Genomic DNA, 21,461 nt, shown 5'->3' on the forward strand with positions numbered 1-21,461 from the left:
GGCACTTGGACGAAGGAGGAGGAAGAGGAGACACTAAAGGCATAGAGGCAAGCACAGCCTCAGGGGGTGCAGAGGGAACCCCCCCCCGAAATTCACTGGGCGCACGCAGGACCCCCAGCCATCTGAAAATAGGCTCTGCACAAAGCAAGAATTAAATCAGGGGGGAATAACCCAGGGTTCCCATGGGACTCCCTGCCATAGCAGGGGACCCAGCAGAAACCTGCCCTTGTTTCTCCAATATAGGGGGAAGGTCACCTGAGGTTGCAGACAAAATGGAGGGGCCTGCCTTCAAAAATGGCAAAGATCCTGCCAAAAATAACCCCTTCAGGGCCTGTAGTGGCTGGGAAGCCTGAACTGTCCCAGCCACTAAAGCTGGCAAGCTAGCATCAGCTGTGAGGGAATCTCCAGCCGAACTGGCAGTAAGGGAATCCTTTTTAACCTTACTGTCAGTGGCTAAGGAAATCCCTCCATGGGTGGTGGGTGATGACCGGGCTTCCCCATTGCTCCCTGCCGACTCGCAAGGCACTAGCGATGGGGAGCCCTGGACACCGGCACCCGCTGCCAACGAGGCTCCTCCACCGCACCGGCCTGTACATCGCTTGCACAGGCCGGCCGCAAGTGCCCCGTGTCTGGAGCACAATGAGCACTTTTTCCCTTGTAAAGTGCTCATTGCTCCATACGCAACCTAGCTAGAAGAAAAGTGGTTAGTTGAAAAATACAGTAAAATACATTAAATTTAAAGGGAAAGCAACCCTTCAGACCGGCACTACCTCAGGATTTTTTTTTTTTACTGGACAGACTCCACTGTTACTCAAAGCAGTATGCCTTGCCTAAACTAGGGACAAGGCTTACTGCTGAGGCCTCTACATATATGTTGGGGAGGTGGTGGAAAAGGGGAAGGGACCAGCACGAGACCCGCCGGGTGTGACACCTCTGAGGTGGGATGGACTTCAAAAAAGGGCCCACCCAAGCTCAATCCGGCAAAAAAACGGGTACCAGGATCCCTAAACAAATTCCAACAGCCCTACCAAGGGAGATGGGTGCAGCTCACTCACACCTGCTGGAGACTGAAAGAAGACTAATAGGAATAGGGAAAGACACCTATTATGCACTATTCCAGAGTTTTGTTTTAGTCTCCACCTGCTGGTCATGATGAGATGTAACCCGCTTGTAAGATAATTATGCCGGTTTGAAGAGTTGCTAAAGAAATTCCCCTTTCGGGGCTCCTTCTATTTGGGGAGGAGTTAGATAAGCTGGTGCTTTGAGTGACACTAAAGTGGTCCTGAAAGTGATTCAAGACAATTATGTTCTGGAGTTTTACCGACCTTTACCAGATCGTTTTCTCTCCTCTCCTTTCAGGTGACTTGGAAGAAGAGGGCTTTTCGCCAGACACTGCTCAGGTTTAGTGGTGAAATTAGGGGGAGACAGGGGTGGGGCAGGGCACTGTGTGTGGGCCAGGGGTGGGGAAATTGGCAGGATATGAATGGGGCCAGCGTTGGGGTCAGGTGTCCTCTTTTTTGACTTAACCAATGTAATAACCCTACACTCACACTTCATCTCTTTTTCCTTTTCTTGCATTCTATCTTCAATTCTCAAGTTCTTGGGCTCCAGGTGACTATAATTCCAGGAACTGTAGATCCCCGGCAGTGGGCGGATCCCTGAGAAAAAGAAAAACAGAAGAGACAGGACAAGGAAGAGAGAGAAAGTGAGACAGGCCAAATGTTAGATAATGGGATTGTCACATAGCAAAAAATATTCTACAGCTCTGCTCAGTAATGACCATAATTCATTACTATCTGAAAGCTATCATAGCTTATATGAAATGAGTTGGTGGACTTAGTCCAGATTCCAGTGGACAGATGACCACTGGTGCCTGTCATGACTTGGAATTATAGCTGACAATCAACAGAGATGGCAGAAGCTTGGATAGTAAATAACACTCACTTTTTCAGCAGGTGAATCTGCTGAGACCTCATTTAGAATATTGTGTACAAGGATGGGGTCGGTCCAGAAGAAGGCTACTAAAATGGTGCATGGTCTTCATCCTAAGGCGTATGGAGATAGACTTAAAGATCTCAATATGTATACTTTGGAGGAAAGGCAGGTGAGGGGAGAATTGATAGAGACGTTTAAATGCGTATGAGTTGTGTCTCTTTCATTTGAAATGAAGCTCTGGAATTAGAGGGCATAGGATGAAGTTAAAAGGTTCAGGAGTAATCTAAGAAAATACTTTTTTTACAGAAAGGGTGGTAAATGTGTGGAAAAGTATCCCAGAAGAGGTGGTGGAGACAGAGACTCTGAATTCAAGAAAGCATAGAATAGGCAGTGGGATCTCTTAGAGAGAGGAAGAGATAATGGTTACTGTGGATGAGCAGACTGGCCTTTATCTGCCATCATGTTTCTATGTTTCTGTATTAGGAGTGAGGTAGACCATTTGGACATTGAGGCCCAAATGCTCAAAAGGTTTCCCTGCACGTAAGACTCACAAAGTTGCCACGGGAACTCGTAGCAGCCATCTCCTTTAGCAGCTCTGCATGGGGCAGGAGCATAGGAGGATCGCTCCTGCCCTGGTTCACCAGGTTGTTCAAGGTAGGCCTTTTCAGATGCAGGAGGTAGAAGGGATGTGGGGTAGTATGGAGCTGGCCATGACAGGACACGGGAGAGGTCGCTCCTGTCCCAGCTTACCGCTGGTCCACTAAGGCTCAAGGTAGGCCCGGAGGAGGCTTGCAATGGGTCCAGGAGGGGGATGGGAGATGCACAACTGGATGACTGGAATATAATCCTAGACCCCCATTTTTGGGCCATTTTTTGGCCCCCAAATCTCAGTTTATATTCGAATATATATGGTATATTGGTGTTCAAATGTATTTCAGTAGCATAATTAAATGAAAAAAAACCCCTACTTCTGAAGGTTACTGGTGTGTGTAGGAATGGAGGAGATTACTTCTTCAATCGGACTTTCGCCTTCTTCATTCAATGGAAACTACCCTTGATAGAGTCTCCAATTATAGATCCTGTCCAAATTCAAAGGTCTCTACTCTGTCCTCATTCTCCTTGATCTATCTATGGCATTTGACACTGTAGATCATAGCCTACTCATCAATATGCTGTCATCGCTTGAGTTTCAGGGCTCTGTTATCTCATGGTTTTCTTCCTATATTTCCCATTGCACTTTTAGCATATGCTCTGGAGGATCCTCTGCTACAGCTATTCCGCTATCAGTCTGTGTACTTCAGGGCTCTGTCTTGGGACCTCTTCTTTTCTCCATCTATACTTCTACCCTTGGTGCTCTGATCTCCTCCCATGGCTTCCAATATTGCTTCTACTTCTCTACACCTGAAATTTCAATAGGAATCCAGGCCAGTCTCAGCCTGCCTGTCTGACATTGTTACCTGGATGTCCTGCCGCCTCTAAAATTAAACATGGCCAATACTGAATGCCTTATCTTTCCTCCTAAATCCGTCTATCCCCTTCCTCCGTTCTCTATTTCAGTGGATAACATAGAAACAAGATGGCAGATAAAGGCCAACTGGCCTATCTAGTCTAAGCCTACCTAGCCACAGTAACCATTATATCTTTCTCTCTCTGAGAGATCCCATGTACCTGTCTCAGGCCCTCTTGAATTCAGACACAATCTCTGTTTCCACCACCTCTTCTGGGAGACTGTTCTACGCATCTACTACCCTTTCCGTAAAAAAGTATTTCCTCAGATTACCCCAGAGCCTATCACCTCTTAACTTCATCCTATGCCCTCTCATTGCAGAGTTTCCTATCAAATGAAAGAGACTCGACTCATACACATTTATATTATGTAGGTACTAGTGTTTAAGCCCGTTACATTAAGGGGTGCTAGTAAAGCCTACTTCCCTCACATGTCCCCTATTTTCAGCCCCAGCTCCAAACCCATTTTTACCCCCTCCAGCTCCCTTCTCCCATCTTTTCCCTTTCAGCTTCCAGCCCCAGCACCCTTTTCTCACCAGCAGCATTTCCCCCCCCCACTTCCCTGTGCAGCAGCAGCAGTAGCAGTAGCATTCCCTCACCCTCCATTTCCCTATGCAGCAGCAGCATTTCCCTCCCCCACCCCACTTCCCTGTGCAGCAGCATTTCTGTTTGTTTCTGGACAGCTCCCTTACAGTTCCTTGCCAAAGTTATTTTTGAGTTTAAAGCCGCCGCTGCGATTCCTCTCACGATCCGCGCCTGCGTCGGAAGCCTTCTCTCTGACATGACGTCAGAGAGGCTTCTGACGTAAGTGCAGCTTGTGAGAGGAGCCATGGCGGCGGCTTTGAACTTAAAAATAACTTCGGCAAGGGACTATAAGGGAGCCAGCCAAACCGCAGGCATCGCTGTGTTAGACGGAGTGAGGGCCGTGTGTCCCTGCTTAAGATGCCTCCGCATGTGTAGAAGAAACCACCTCTGACTCCTTCTACTGCGCATGCGAAGCCATGGAGCTACAGAGCACGGTTCATGCAGGTAGGAGTGCGCATGGGCGCTTAGGGTTTTATTATTTGTGATTTAAATGACTCTATCATATCTCCCCTCTCCCGCCTTTCCTCCAAAGTATACAGATTGAGATCTTTAAATCTGTCCCCATACGCCTTATCACGAAGACAACACACCATTTTATTAGCCTTCCTCTGGACCAACTCCATCCTTTTTATATCTTTTTGAAGGTGCGGCCTCCAGAATTGTACACAATATTCTAAATGAGGTCTTAACAGAGTCTTATACAGAGACGTCAATACTTCCTTTTTCCTACTAGCCATACCTCTCCCTATAAAACCTAGCATCCTTCTAGCTTTTGCTGTCACCTTTTCAGTCTGTTTGGTCACCTTAAGATCATCACATACAAGTCCCGCTCTTCCGTCATTCACATAAGTTCTTCACCCCCTAAACCAGGGGTCTTCAAAGTTCCTCCTTGAGGGCCGCAATCCAGTCGGGTTTTCAGGATTTCCCTAATAAATATGCATTGAAGCAGTGCATGCACATAGATCTCATGCATATTCATTACGGAAATACTGAAAACCCGACTGGATTGCAGCCTTCAAGGAAGGACTTTGAGACCCCTGTCCTAAACTGTACCGCTCCTTCTGGGTTTTGCAGCCCAAATGCATGACCTTGCATTTCTTAGCATTAAATTTTAGTTGCCAAATTTCAGACCATTCTTCAAGCTTTGCCAGGACTTTCTTTATGTTATTCACACCATCCGGCGTGTCTACTCTATTGCAGATTTTGGTATCATCTGCAAAGAGACTAGAGAGTTGCGCGGGGACAGAAATCCCACCCATCCCCACCCGTCCCCGCCAAAGTCCCACCCGTCCCCACCCGTCCCCGTGAGGACTCCCACCCGTCCCCACCCGTCCCCGCGAGGAATCCCTCCGTCCCCACCCGTCCCCGCGAGGAATCCCCTCCGTCCCCGCCCGTCCCCGCGAGGAATCCCCTACGTCCCCGCGAGGAATCCCCTACATCCCCACCCGTCCCTATAAACTACAGAAATAGTTATTTCATTTAATTATGCTACTGAATTAAAGGCTCTGGTAGAAACCCATTTAAAAATAAGCAAAAAGACTTTATTAATTTGGAAATATTAATTGGGAAGAATACATACTTTGTAAACGGGTTTCTACCAAAGCCTCTAATGTTTATAAATTTTTATCATGCTCATAAACAGTAAGAAGTAATCCTACTGCTGTACCGCACTTCTTTCAGAGTAACTTCACTGTTGTATTAAATACAACAGTGAAGTTACTCTGAAAGAAGTGCGGTACAGCAGTAGGATTACTTCTTACTGTTTATGAGCATGTTATATGGGAATACTCTTCTTTCAAAAAGTGGTGATTTGGGTGCCTAGAGTCTCATTGTATAAATTTTTATCAACACAACTAATATACTACTTTATCCTTAAGCAAAAAAAAAAAAAAAAAGAATTTTTTTCCTACCTTTGTTGCCTGGTTTCTGCTTTCTTCATGTTCTCATTCAATTCCTTCCATCCACTGCCTCTCTTCTCTCTGTGTCTTCCATTTGCTCTGTTACTGTGCCTCTCCCTTTCTCCCCCCTCCCAAATTGGTCTGGCACCCATCTTTTTCCCTCCGCTCCCCCCATAGTCTGGCACCTCTGTCTTCTTCCCTGCCAGCGTCTTCTCCCCATTCCCTCTTCCCCATTTCCTTTCAGTGTCCTTCTCCCCCACCATCTTCCCCATGTCCTGTCAGGCAGCATCCTTCTCCCCCCTCTGCCTTCCCCATGTCCTTTCAGCATCCTTCTCCCCCTCTGTCTTCCCCATATCCTTTCAGCGGCCTTCTTCCCCCCCCCCTGTTTTCCCCATGTCCTTTCAGCGGCCTTCTCCACCCCTGTTTTCCCCATGTCCTTTCAGTGGCATTCTCCACCCCTTTGTCTTCCCCAGTGCTTTCAGGGTCCTTCTCCCCCCCCTCTGACTTCCCCATGTGCTTTCAGCATCCTTCCCCCCCTCCTCCCATTTACCCCATGTCCTTTCAGCGTTCTTCTCCACCCCTTTGTCTTCCCCAGTACTTTCAGCGGCCTTCTCCCCCCTTAAGCGTCTTTTCTTCTCCACTCCACCTTTCCTCCCTCCCTTTGTGGCGCTTTCGTACCCGACCGACAACAGAACAGGCCCGGTCGGACAAATCTCCCTGTCCTGTAGCCGCGAATCTAAATTACCTTCTTACAGCAGCTGGAGTAGTGAAGCTGCTGTAAGAGGTAATTTAGATTCGCGGCTACAGGGCAGGGAGATTTGTCAGCCGGGCCTATTGTCGGTCGATCGGGGGACCTGACCGGATGTGCACATTCTCCGGGGCGGACCGCCCCCTCCCCCCTCTTTCGTACGCCATTGCCTTCTTCCTACCTGCCCTGCCGCACACAGCCGACCGGAAGTCTTCCTGATGTCAGCGCTGACGTCGGAGGAAGGGAGGGCTTTGCTTAAGCCCTCCCTCCGACGTCAGCGCTGACATCGGGAAGACTTCCGTTCGGCTGTGTGCTGCGACAGGGCAGGTAAGGAGGAGGAGACTACCCTCGCGGCTCAAGTGCACTGCGATCCAACCCCGCAGGAACCCCGCGACCCTCGGAGGCGTCCCCACGGGATCCCCGTGACCCTAAGGGGCGTCCCCACAGGATCCCCGTGACCCAAAGGGGGAACCCGCAGGATCCCCGTGGGTCCCGTGGGATTCCCGTCATCCCCGTTCCCGTGCAGCTCTCTAAAAGAGACAAATCTTACCCGACAACCCTTCAGCAATATCATTTAAGAACATAAGATGTTGCCTCCACTGGGTCAGACCAGAGGTCCATCGCGCCCAGCAGCCCGCTCCCACGGTGGCCCATCAGATCCATGACCTGTAAAGTGATCCTATGTCTGAAACCCTTCATTCTCCTTTTTCCTTCTATCTATTAACCTTTCATAGTCCTATCTCTACCTCTATCTGTATCCCTCAATCCCCGAATCCTTCAGGAATTTATCCAATCCCTCTTTGAAACCCCGTAATATACTCTGTCCTATCACAAGAACAGGCCCAAGAACAGAACCGTGAGGCACACCATTGGTAACATCCCTTTCCTCAGAGCAATCTCTATTGATCACTACCTTCTGTTGCCTTCCATTCAACCAGTTCCTGACCCAGCCCGTTACTTTGGGACCCATCCCAAGGGTACTCAGTTTATTTATTAGATGTCTGTGTGGAACACTGTCAAAGGCTTTGCTAAAATCTAAATAACACCACATCTAGCGCACATCCTCTATCCAATTCTCTGGTCACCCAGTCAAAGAAATTGATCAGCTTTATTAGACAAGACCTACCTCTAGTGAATCCATGTTGCCTCCGGTCCTGTAATCCACACGATTCCAGAAACGTGACCATTCTCTGTTTTAAAAGTGTTTCAATTAATTTGCTTACCACAGAAGTCAGAATTACTGGCCTGTAATTCCCTACTTCTTCCTTACATCCACTTTTGTGGAGAGGGACCACATCCGCTTTCATCTTCCCATTTTCATCTCCTTGTCTTGTCAGCTCGCAACCTCAGGGTCATCTCTGACTCATCTCTTTCCTTCTCTTTATCTATCCAACAGACCACCAAAACATGTTTCTTTCTTTACAATGTCGCTCGGCCTTTCCTTTCTGAGCACACTGCCAAGCCCCTCATCCATACTCTCGTCACCTCTCGCCTAGACTACTGCAACTTGCTTCTTATAGGTCTTCCGCTAAGCCATCACTCTCCCCTTCAATCTACTTTTACTCTTATATGCCTTGTATTCCACCAGTGCTACATTACTCCTCTTCTCAACTCACTTTACTGGCTCCCTGTCCGTTTCCACATACAGTTTAAACTCTTCTTATTAGCCTACATGTGTATTCACTCTGCTGCTCCTCATTATTTCTCCTCTCTTATTGTGACTTAGGCTTTTCCCAGAGTATTTCAGACAGTTAAACTTATTTAACTTGTAGCCTGTAATATTATCAGGCTGGACTCTGTGATTCCTTAAGCAAATCTCTTTAATACAAACTTAAACAAAGAAATGAATACACTCGCAGTTCAGTAGATCTTAAGGCAGTTCTCTCACAAAACTGGCACATCTACTGGGACATCCTAGATATAGGGAAAGCCAGGAGTGTTTTAGCACAGTCTCTAAGATGAGTAATACTTAACGTGACCATTTATTTTTTTCATCAAAACGGGACATCTATTAATTGTCAGTCCCGCCCCCAATCCCGCACTAGCCCCACCCCTAATCTCACCCTAGCCCCGCCCCCCAATCCCACCCCCAATTTATTTCATTCATTTTTCTTGTACGCGTGGAGGGGCATAATCGAAAGGGACGTCTAAGTCCGTTTGCATTATAAGTCGCAAGTCGTCCAAACTAAAAAACATCCTAGGACACATTTTCGAAAAATATGTCCAAAATTTTTTTTGTTTCGAAAATCGTCTAATTATATGCCCTGCCGATCTGATCGTCCAAGCCGCTAAATCATCCATTTTTATACCACATTTCCATCCAACTTTTCGTCCAAGTCAAAAACACCTAGAACAAGCCCTGTTGGACGTGGGAGGGGTCTGCAAAGTGATGGACTGAACACCCAGACAGTGGGGTACCTTACATGGCACTGATGTGAACTTCACAAACAAGGTGCCATATCTTCTCCTCACTACAGCTCCCTTATAGGTCATGGTGAGCCTCCCAAACCACCTCCAGAATCCCACTTATCTACCACCCCAATAGCCCTTATGGCTGCAGGAGCCACTTATATGCCAGTAAAAAAGGGTTTTGGGGGTGTATAGGGGAGTGCACATGTTTCAGTATCAATGTAGTGATTACAGGGGCTTATGGGCATGGGTCCTCATCTCCATGGGTCCCTAACCCACCCCCAAGACGGCTTAAGCCACCTCTGTGCTGGACGACTAGGCTTTCCTATGCCAGGCTGCCAGGTGATGATGGTCTGGAGGTGTGATTAATATTTTTATGGGAGTGAGGGGGGGGTCGGTGATCACTGAGGTAGTGTGTGGGGGTCTGTGTTATGTGTTTGCAGTGCTTATCTGGTAACTTTAGGTGATTTTTTTTTACTTAGACTATGTTTTACATGGTCTAAGCCACAACGTCCAAGTTCCGTCGATCCTGGGCTATGTAACTTTCGGTTATACATGCTGTATAACTAAGTCTAAGACGGCCCACGTCCCGCCCCACTCCCGCCCTCAACACTCCTCCCAAAACGCCCCGTTTAGCTTTGGTCGTTCAGCAGCACTATAAAGGCCTAGGTCGTTTAGAAATACGTCCAAACCTGTTTTTATTATCGGCACTTGGACGTTTTTGGGAAATGTTCATCCAAGTGCTAACTTAGGCCGGTTTTTGGACGTTTTTCTCTTTCGATTATGAGCCCCATAATACCTTATTAATTCATAATGGTAACCATAAAATTAAAAAAAACCACAAAGCACATAATACGCAGAGAAAATGTTAATTATCATTTATATTTGGGGGGGTTTCAAAGATGTAAAGGCTGATGACTTTAAAATATGCAATGTCACCTCAGTAATTATGGAAAAAAGACAAATATAGTGCAAAATATAGACAGCAGATATAAATTCTCAAAACTGACACATTTTGATCACTAAATTGAAAATAAAATCATTTTTCCTACCTTTACTGTCTGGTGATTTCATGAGTCTCTGGTTGCTTTCCTTCTGACTGTGCATCCTTTCTTTCATTTCTTTCTTTCTTGCTGCACTCAGGCCCAATAATTGTCCCTTTCTATTCTCTCCCTCCTTCCTATGTCCTTAGTGCCCCTTTCTATGTCCTTATGTCCTTAGTGTCCCTTCCCATGTCCTTAGTGCCCCAGTGCCTCCTTCCCATGTCCTTAGTACCCTCAGTGACTTCTTCCTATGTCCTTGGTGCTCCTCCCTTGCCAAAGCCAGGTTGTCTGCCTGCCTCCCCTTCACTGCCTTCCAGCCTTTGTCCCACTCCCTCCCCCGAAGCCAGCCAGCCTCTTTCCCTCCCTGCCGCGCCGAATATGAGAAAGCTGAACTGCAGGACTCCTGCCTGTCTGTCTGCCTCCCTCCCTCCGAAGCCTACCCGATTTTTCTGCTCCCCTCCCCCCCAATCTGCCGATGCTGCCCGCTGCTACTTCCTGCCCTTGCCACGCCCGCAGGAAAGGCATGTCCAGGCGCCGGCCCAGAAGCCTTCTCCCCAACGTGGTACTCCACTGTTTACTCTCCTCCATTGAGAAAAATAACCATTTAACCCTACCCTCTGTTTTCTATCCGATACCCAATTTCTAATCCACAACTGAACTTTGCCACCTATCCCATGACATTTTAATTTTCTCAGGAGCCTCTCGTGAGGAACTTTATCAAAAGCTTTCTGAAAATATAGATACACTATATCAACTGGCTCATCTTTATCCACATGTAACTCTTATGACATCTCTTATGCTATTCCTGTAAACTTTTATGTAATCCGCCTTGAACCGCAAAGTATTGGCGGAATAGAAATCACTAATGTAATGTAATGCTTATTCACACCTTCAAAGAAATCAAGCAAATTGGTGAGGCAAGATCTCCCTTAGCTGAACCCATGCTGACTCCATCTCATTAAATCATGTTTGTCTATGTGTTCCACAATTTTATTTTTTATAATTGTTTCTACCATTTTGCCCTTTGAATGCATAAGTACCAATTATCGCTTAAGACCCTTAATTGGCTCATTAACCACTTAGATTGGGCGCCTAAAGCATGCCTATCTTTAGGCATGACTTAGGTGCCCTTTATAGAATTGGGGCCATAGAGGTCTTGTCTCAAATTGATAACTGTTGGGCAGAATGGATGGACCATTCAGGTCTTTATCTGTTGAAGTAGGGAGATTGTGGATGCCTTTCAAGAGGCTCTGCTCAGACAAATGGTGACGGAACCCACAAGGGAAAAAGCAATATTGGATCTGGTCCTCACAAATGCAGAGAGTATCTCTAATGTTCGAGTGGGTGCTCACCTGGGAAGTAGTGATCATCAAACGGTTTGGTTTGATATAACGGCTAAAGTGGAGAGTGGCTGCACGATACTTAAAGTCCTAGATTTCAAACGTATGGACTTTAATGTTATGGGAGAGTACCTGAAGAAAGAGCTGTTAGGATGGGAGGACATAAGAGAAGTGGAAAGACAGTGGTCTAAGCTGAAAGGAGCGATAAAAATGGCTATGGACCTTTATGTGAAGAAAATCAATAAAAACAAGAGAAAAAGGAAGCCGATATGGTTCTCCAACCTAGTGGCTGAGAAAATAAAGGTGAAAGAGTTGGCATTCGTGAAATATAAAAAAAACCCAAGAAGAGGAGAGCAGAAAGGACTACAGGGTGAAACTGAAAGAAGCCAAGAGAGAGATACGTCTGGCGAAAGCACAGGCGGAAGAACAAATGACTAAAAATGTAAAAAAGGGAGACAAAAATTTTTTCAGATATATTAGTGAAAGGAGGAAGATGAAAAATGGAATTGCTAGGCTAAAAGATGCTGGGAACCAATATGTGGAGAGTGATGAGGAGAAAGCGAATGTGCTAAACAAATACTTCTGTTCTGTGTTCACAGAAGAAAATCCTGGAGAAGGACCGAGATTGTCTAGCAAACTTACACGAGAAAATGGAGTAGATTCTGCGCCGTTCACGGAGGAGGGTGTTTATGAGCAACTTGAAAAACTGAAGGTGGACAAAGCGATGGGACCAGACGGGATCCATCCCAGGATACTAAGGGAGCTCAGAGAGATGTTCTGGCGAGTCCTATTAAAGACTTGTTCAACAAATCTCTGGAGACGGGAGTGATTCCTGGGGATTGGAGGAGAGCGGATGTGGTCCTTATTCATAAAAGTGGTCACAGGGATGAAGCAGGAAACTACAGGCCAGTGAGCCTCACTTCAGTTGTTGGAAAAATAATGGAAGTTTTGCTGAAAGTAAGGATAGTGTACTTCCTTGAATCTAATGGGTTACAGGATCCGAGGCAACATGGCTTTACAAAAGGTAAATCGTGCCAAACGAACCTGATTGAATTTTTTGATTGGGTGACTAGAGAGCTGGATCGAGGACATATGCTAGATGTAATTTACTTGGATTTCAGCAAAGCCTTTGATACAATTCCTCATAGGAGGCTGTTGAGCAAACTTGAAGGGCTGAAGTTAGAACCCAAAGTGGTGAACTGGGTCAGAAACTGGCTGTCGGACAGACGCCAGAGGGTGGTGGTTAATGGAAGTCGCTCGAAGGAAGGAAAGGTGACTAGTGGAGTCCCTCAGGGTTCGGTGCTGGGGCCATTCCTGTTCAATATGTATGTGAGTGACATTGCTGAAGGGTTAGAAGGAAAAGTGTGCCTTTTTGCAGATGATACCAAGATTTGTAACAGAGTAGACACCGAAGAGGGAGTGGAAAATATGAAAAAGGATCTGCAAAAGTTAGAGGAATGGTCTAATGCCTGGCAACTAAAATTCAATGCAAAGAAATGCAGAGTAATGCATTTGGGGATTAATAATAGGAAGGAACCGTATATGCTGGGAGGAGAGAAGCTGATATGCACGGACGGGGAGAGAGACCTTGGGGTGATAGTGTCCGAAGATCTAAAGGTGAAAAACCAGTGTGACAAGGCAGTGGCTGCTGCCAGAAGGATGCTGGGCTGTATAAAGAGAGGCGTAGTCAGTAGAAGGAAGAAGGTGTTGATGCCCCTGTACAGGTCATTGGTAAGGCCCCACTTGAAGTATTGTGTTCAATTTTGGAGACCGTATCTGGCGAAGGACGTAAGAAGACTTGAGGCGGTCCAGAGGAGGGCGATGAAAATGATAGGAGGCTTGCGCCAGAAGACGTATGAGGAGAGACTGGAAGCCCTGAATATGTATACCCTAGAGGAAAGGAGAGACAGGGGAGATATGATTCAGACGTTCAAATACTTGAAGGGTATTAACGTAGAACAAAATCTTTTTCAGAGAAAGGAAAATGGTAAAACCAGAGGACATAATTTGAGGTTGAGGGGTGGTAGATTCAAAGGCAATGTTAGAAAATTCTACTTTACGGAGAGGGTGGTGGATGCCTGGAATGCGCTCCCGAGAGAGGTGGTGGAGAGTAAAACTGTGACTGAGTTCAAAGAAGCGTGGGATGAACACAAAGGATCTAGAATCAGAAAATAAGATTAAATATTGAACTAAGGCCTGTACTGGGCAGACTTGCACGGTCTGTGTCTGTATATTGCCGTTTGGTGGAGGATGGGCTGGGGAGGGCTTCAATGGCTGAGAGGGTGTAGATGGGCTAGAGTAAGTCTTAACAGAGATTTCGGCAGTTGGAACCCAAGCACAGTACAGGGTAAAGCTTTGGATTCTTGCCCAGAAATAGCTAAGAAGAAAAAATTAAAAAATTTAAATTGAATCAGGTTGGGCAGACTGGATGGACCATTCGGGTCTTTATCTGCCGTCATCTACTCTGTTACTTTGTCATTTACTATGCTACTATATTAATATATTTAAAATTGCTTCGTTTTGGCAGCTTTGAAATACAGAGACCTATGATCGAGTCTCAAATTGAAACAGGAATAGAGAGTAACGCCATCTTTTTTTCACAAAAATAAAAGTCATTTCCTTGTTACATCTTATGGGAGACAGTGGTGGCATGGCAGTAACAGGAAGAAGTTACAGGAGAGGTGAATTTGGAAGGAGGTAAGAGGTTGTTTGGTTTTCCTCTTGGCTCAACTGCTTAGCCCTAGCTTTCCATTCTTACTGTCAGCACAGCTCTGCTACAGACTAGCTTTTGAGGTCTATGAACTTTGTGGCTAAGCAGGACACCACGAATGAGGAGGTACTGCTACAGTGGTGTTGGGAAGGAAAAATGGGGAGTAGAGGTATAATGGTGCTAGTCAGGGCAGGATTAACCAATAAGCCAAGTAGGCACGTGCCTAGGGCCCGAAATGGTCAGGGTGGCCCGATGAAGGAGGGCATCAACATTGTTTTTTCCAAATGGTGATGGGCCCTTCCAGCATCGATGGCAACACTGACCCCCCCATCAACGGAAAGTAAGACAAGCTAGCAACGCAGGTAAGAAAGGCAACGGGAACTGTAATTGTGCAAGCGGTGCTGCTTGCCCAAAGCTTCCCTCTGACGCAGCTTCCTGTTTCCACCTGGGTGCATGGTGCAGGGCAGGGGGCACAGTGTACTTGTGTGCCTAGGGACCCTTGACGAATTAATCCTGCCCTGGTGCTAGTCAGAAAATGGAGGAGAAAAACGGGGATGTTTGATAAAAGAAGAGAATAAGAGGGATGTTGTGTGAGAGTCACCACTAATAAAGGAGTGAGCATTGTGCCAAGATTGTTAACACCAAATGAGGTGCCAAGTCCCACTTTTGCAGAAGACACCAGAATCAGTGCTAATTCAGCTCCCCAAATCAAGCATTTACTCTGTAACCGCTAGACCTTTAGCGGGTTGACTGGAACACAGTGGGTTGATATGAATGCACATCATTAGGTTCACTTTCCTTTACAGCATGTGATCTTTGGGATTTTCAGTCGGTGTCAGTCCAAACTTCCCCTTCCAATGGCAGCGGTGGCAGCAGCCTTCACCCGGCATTAGGCCTTCCTCTTTGCTAGGTCATCAAAAACACAAAGTAGGCAGGATCAGCAGAGAGCTGCATGGGAATGGGGGCAACAGGAATCCCATGGAGTCAGAGGGAAGGCTTTCAGGTTAGCCGCCAACTGTGTGTAGGAAGGAACATTGCTGGTGGCCTGAAGAGAGCGAGTGCGACTGGACCTGGAGGAAGGTAGCATACTTGCAGGAGCCATGTGAGAAGGGAAAGAAAAAGATACTGCATGGGCTGGGGTGTGTTGGAAGCTTAGATGTCAGAATGGGGGGGCACAGGGGTCATAACCCCCCCCAAAAAATTGTTGGTCAGAGGTCAGAAGAGTCAGTTATGGCTCTTCTGACTCCCCCTCCTACCTCCCCCCAGCCACTGTCATTTTAAATCTTTGGGCAGCGGTAACAAGGTGAGCCTGCTGCCGTCAGCCTTTCTCAGAATCCTTCATTCTTCAGTGTCCCATCTACGCAGGAACAGGAAGTCACTGTAGAATGAAGACATCTGGGACAGGCCAACAGCAGCAGACTCACCTCATTGCCATTGCCTGAAGATTTAAAATTACAGCAGCCAGGAGGATGTGGAGGGGGAGTCAGGAGATCCATAACTGACTCTTCTGTTTGGTAAGGGTGGAGTGCAATTCTTTTTTATAGGACTCATAAAGCAATGTTACTTACCGTAACAGTTGTTATCCAGGGACAGCAGGCAGCTATTCTCACTAGTGAGTGACGTCATCCGACAGAGCCCCGATGCGGACATTTCACAAGCATACTTGCTTGTAGAAACTTTAGAAGTTTCGAGTCGCCCACACCTCGCATGCGCCTTCCCACCCGATGCACCGGGCGTGTCTCCTCAGTTCAGATAGCTATCAGAGAAGCCAACCCAGGGGAGGTGGGTGGGACGTGAGAATAGCTGCCTGCTGTCCCTGGATAACAACTGTTATGGTAAGTAACATTGCTTGATCCCAGGACAAGCAGGCAGGTATTCTCACTAGTGGGTGACCTCCAAGCTAACCACAATGGGATGGTGGGAGAGTTGGTAACTTAGAATAAATTTTGTAATACTGTTTGGCCAAACTGTCCATCCCGTCTGGAGAAAGTATCCAGACAATAATGAGAAGTGAAGGTATGAACCGAGGACCAAGTAGCAGCCTTACAAATCTCCTCAATCGGTGTCGATCTGAGGAGGGCTACAGAGGCTGCCATTGCTCTGACCTTATGGGCTGTGACTTTACTGTGAAGGGGTAATCCAGCCTGGGCAGAAAGATATACAAGCCGCCATCCAGTTGGAGATGGTGCGCTTAGAGATAGGACGTCCCAACTTGTTCGGGTCAAAGGAGATGAAAAGTTGAGGAGCAGTTCTGTGGGGCTTGGTGCATTCCAGGTAGAAAGCCAAAGCACGTTTACAGTCCAGAGTATGAAGAGCTGATTCTCCAGGATGAGAATGAGGCTTTGGAAAAAACACTGGAAGAACAATGGATTGATTCAGATGAAATTCCGAGACCACTTTGGGGAGGAATTTAGGATGAGTGCGAAGGACCACCTTGTCATGATGAAACACTGTAAAAGGGGGATCCGCAACCAATGCTTGAAGCTCACTTACTCTCCGAGCAGAAGTGAGGCCAATGAGAAACACCACTTTCCAAGTGAGATACTTCAGAGGAGCCTTGTGAAGAGGTTCAAATGGAGGCTTCATAAGCTGAGAAAGAACAACATTGATGTCCCAAACCACTGGAGGTGGTTTGAGGGGAGGGTTGACATGGAAAAGTCCTTTCATGAATCTGGAAACCACAGGATGAGCAGAAAGAGGTTTCCCTTGAAGAGGCTGATGGAAGGCAGCAATTGCACTCAAATGGACTCGGATCGATGTAGACTTGAGGCCAGAATGAGATAAGTGCAAAAGATAGTCCAAAACAGAGGATAAGGAGGCATGTTGAGGCTCCTTATGATGAGAAAAACACCATGTAGAAAATCTAGTCCATTTTTGGGAATAGCATTGTCTGGTAGCAGGCTTCCAGGAAGCTTCTAAAACATCCCGCACAGCTTGGGAAAACTGAAGGGGGGTTACGTTGAGAGGAACCAAGCTGTCAGGTGTAGCGAATGCAGGTTGGGATGAAGCAGAGATCCCTGCTTCTGCGTAAGCAGAGATGGAAACACTGGTAGAAGGAAGGGCTCCCTGCTGCTGAGTTGAAGTAGAAGGGAGTACCAGGGTTGTCTGGGCCACCGAGGAGCAATCAGAATCATGGTGGCCCGGTCGGACTTGAGCTTGACCAGAGTCTTTTGAATGAGAGGAAACGGAGGAAACGCATACAGAAAGAGATTCTTCCAGTCCAGAAGAAAAGCATCTGCCTCGAGGCGGTGAGGAGTGTAGATCCTTGAGCAGAACTGAGGCAATTTGAAGTTGTGGGGGGCTGCAAAGAGGTCTATATGAGGCGTTCCCCACAGAGAGAAGATGTGATGAAGGGGCGTGGAATGGAGAGTCCATTCGTGAGGCTGTAGAAGACAACTCAAGTTGTCCGCCAAGGCATTGTCCGCCCCCTGAATGTAGACAGCTTTGAGGAAGGTGTGGTGAATTGCCAAAATCCCAGACTTTCAGAGCTTCCTGACAGAGGAAGGCCGATCCCGTGCCTCCCTGTTTGTAGACATAATACATGGCGACCTGGTTGTCCGTGCGAATGAGAACCACCATGTCGTGAAGAAGATGCTGAAAAGCATTGAGAGCACTGAAAATCGCTCTGAGTTCCAGCAGATTGATGTGACACAGGCGGTCCGCACTGGTCCAATAGCCTTGAGTGCGCAGACCATCCAGACGAGCCCCCCAAGCATAGGTCGAGGAGTCGGTCGTGAGAACCTTCTGATGGAGAGGCGTGTGAAACAGCAAACCTCTGGAGAGATTGGAAGAGAGCATCCACCAGCAAAGATGATTCGGAAAAAGGTATCTCGTGAAGATACTAAGGAGAAAAAAGGCTGGGATGAAACAAGGGACAAATTAAAGGAGTCGACTAACAAAGAAGAGGAGGTTAGAAAGATTGTAGCCAAAGAGAAGAATCTAAAGACCGAAGCACAGGGAAAGGAAATGAAGGCAGCAAAATTCCAGGAGCTAAATTGCATATATACTAATGCAAGGAGCCTAAGAAACAAAATGGGAGAATTAGAAGCCATGGCCATTGCAGAGGACATAGACATCATTGGAATCTCTGAAACATGGTGGAATGAGGAAAGCAGATGGGATACAGCACTGCCGGGGTACAAGCTCTATCGCCAAGACAGATCAGGACAGAAAGGCGGTGGAATAGCACTATACATAAAAGAAAGCATACAATCAACAAGAATGGACACAGCAGAGATGGCCAACAAGCTAGAATCGCTATGGGTTAAAATACCAGGAAGGAAAGTGCCTGAAATAAAGATAGGTCTATATTATCGTCCACCCGGACAAACCGGAGAAATCGATGAAGAAATGGAAGCTGAGATGAAGCGAGAATGCAAAAGCGGTAACACAGTTATTATGGGAGACTTGAACTACCCTGGGATAGACTGGAGTCTTGGAAGCTCAAGATGCGCTAGGGAGGCAGAATTTCTGGAGGCTGTACAAGATTGCTTCATGGAGCAGCTTGTTAGAGAACCGACAAGAGGAAATGCCACTCTGGATCTAATCCTAAATGGGCTAAGGGGACCTGCAAAGGAAGTGGAAGTAGTGGGATCGTTGGGAAACAGCGATCATAATATGATCAAGTTCAAGGTGGAAATAGGAATACTGAAAAGAAAGAGAAACATAGCGACAACTTTTAACTTCAGGAAGGGAAACTACGAAGCAATGAGGGGAATGGTAAAGAAGAAACTTAGGAACACTTCCAAAAAATGGCAGATGGTAGAACATGCCTGGTCCTTTTTTAAGGACACGATGAGTGAGGCGCAAAATTTCTCTATCCCCAGATTCAGAAAAGGGTGCAACAAGAGTCGAACAAAAGACCCGGCGTGGATAACTAAAATAGTGAAGGAGGCGATAGTCAATAAGAAAATTCATTCAGAAAATGAAAAAAGGACAAATCTGAGGGAAACTGGAAAGAGCACAGGAAGTATCAAAAAGAATGTCACCGTGTGGTTCGAAAAGCCAAAAGAGAGTATGAAGAGAGACTAGCCAGGGAAGCACAAAATTTCAAGCCGTTCTTTAGATATGTTAAAGGGAAACAGCCGGCTAGGGAGGAGGTGGGACCACTGGACGACGGAGACCGGAAGGGAGCAGTGAAGGAAGAGAAAGAGGTCGCGGAAAGACTTAACATGTTCTTTTTGTCTGTATTTACAAGCGAAGACACAACCATCATACCGGAACCTGAACAAATCTTCAATGGAAATCAAGCACAAAAGTTAACATCCATGGAAGTGAGCCTTGATGATGTGCACAGGCAGATAGAAAAACTAAAAACTGACAAATCACCGGGTCCGGATGGAATCCATCCAAGGGTTCTGAAGGAACTAAAGGAGGAAATAGCAGAACTACTATAGCAAATTTGCAACCTATCTCTGAAAACAGGTGTGATCCCGGATGATTGGAAGATAGCCAATGTTACGCCCATCTTTAAAATGCGATCAAGTGGTGACCCGGGAAACTACAGACTGGTGAGTCTGACCTCAGTTCCGGGGAAAATGGTGGAAGCACTGATAAAAGAAAACATCGATGAACATTTTGAAAAAAAACGAACTTCTGATAACCAGCCAACATGGTTTCTGCAGGGGGAGATTGTGCCTGACTAACTTATTGCACTTCTTCGAGGGAATTAACAAACAGATGGACAGAGGAGACCCCATAGACATCATATACCTAGATTTACAGAAAGCCTTTGACAAGGTGCCTCATGAACGTCTACTCCGGAAACTGAAGAACCATGGGGTGGACGGAGACGTGCATAGATGGTTCAGAAACTGGTTAGAGGGTAGGAAACAGAGGGTAGGGGTGAAGGGCCACTACTCAGACTGGAGAAAGGTCACGAGTGATGTTCCGCAGGGCTTGGTGCTCGGGCCGCTGCTTTTTAACATATTCATAAATGATCTAGAAACAGGGACGAAGTGTGAGATAATAAAATTTGCGGACGACACCAAACTATTTAGTGGAGCTCGGACAATGAAGGACTGCGAAGAATTGCAAAGGGACTTGGACAAACTAAGGGAATGGGCAGAGAGATGGCAGATGAAGTTCAATGTTGAGAAGTGTAAAGTATTGCATGTGGGAAGCAGAAACCCGAGGTACAATTATACGATGGGAGGGATGTTATTGACTGAGAGTACCCAAGAAAGGGACTTGGGGGTAATGGTGGACATGACAATGAAGCCGACGGCACAATGCGCAGCGGCCGCTAAGAGAGCGAATAGAATGCTAGGTATAATCAAGAAGGGTATCACAACCAGAACGAAAGAAGTTATCCTGCCACTGTACCGGGCAATGGTTCGTCCGCATCTTGAGTACTGCGTGCAGTATTGGTCACCGTACCTTAAGAAGGATATGGCATTACTCGAGAGAGTTCAGAGGAGAGCGATACGACTGATTAAGGGGATGGAAAGCCTTTCATACGCTGAGAGATTGGAAAAACTGGGACTCTTTTCCCTGGAGAAGAGAAGACTTTGAGGGGATATGATAGAGACTTACAAGATCATGAAGGGCATAGAGAGAGTAGAGAGGGACAGATTCTTCAAACTTTCAGAAAATAAAAAAAACAAGAGGGCATTCGGAAAAGTTGAAAGGGGACAGATTCAAAACGAATGCTAGGAAGTTCTTCTTTACACAACATGTGGTGGACACCTGGAATGCACTTCCAGAGGACGTTATAGGGCAGAGTACGGGGTTTAAGAAAGGATTGGACAAATTCCTGCTGGAAAAGGGGATAGAGGGGTATAGATAGAGGTTTACTGCACAGGCCCTGGACCTGTTGGGCCGCCGCGTGAGTGGACTGCTGGGCGCGATGGACCTCAGGTCCGACCCAGCGGAGGCATTTCTTATGTTCTTATGTTCTTATGAAGAGACTGCGTCAGAGCAGGAGTGACCTGGATGTGGTGAGTCAGAGGGTCGGACACCTGCGTCCATTGAGATGCCAGGGTCCACTGAGGAATTCTGAGGTGAAGTCTGGCAAAAGGAGTCATGTGCACTGTAGAGGCCATGTGGCCCAGAAGAACCATCATGTGTCTCGCCGAGATGGAAGGGCAAGAGGACACTGATTGGCAAAGACGAAGAAGAGCATCCAGGCGTTGCGGGGGAAGGAATGCCCTGAGTCAAATGGTATCCAGAACAGTTCCTATGAAGGGAAGAGTCTGGGAAGGGTGCAGATGGGATTTTGGAAAGTTGATCTCGAACCCCAGACTCTGCAGAAACCAGATCGTCCTTCGGGTCGGCTGGACGACTCCC

General features: G+C 46.8%; 1 protein-coding gene across 5 annotated transcripts in view; it reads right to left on the reverse strand.

Moving 5' to 3' along the window:
• The window catches only part of FAM227A (family with sequence similarity 227 member A), a 317,179-nt gene that overhangs the window by 120,423 nt on the left and 175,295 nt on the right, over positions 1-21,461 (reverse strand). For all 5 annotated transcript variants that reach the window (XM_033929448.1, XM_033929447.1, XM_033929446.1 and 2 more), the window contains one exon: positions 1,551-1,658. In XM_033929448.1, coding sequence (XP_033785339.1) covers positions 1,551-1,658 — 108 coding nt within the window. The remainder of the gene's footprint in view (positions 1-1,550; positions 1,659-21,461) is intronic.

Source organism: Geotrypetes seraphini, chromosome 2 (genome assembly GCF_902459505.1).
Source record: "Geotrypetes seraphini chromosome 2, aGeoSer1.1, whole genome shotgun sequence".
Lineage (NCBI taxonomy): Eukaryota > Metazoa > Chordata > Amphibia > Gymnophiona > Dermophiidae > Geotrypetes > Geotrypetes seraphini.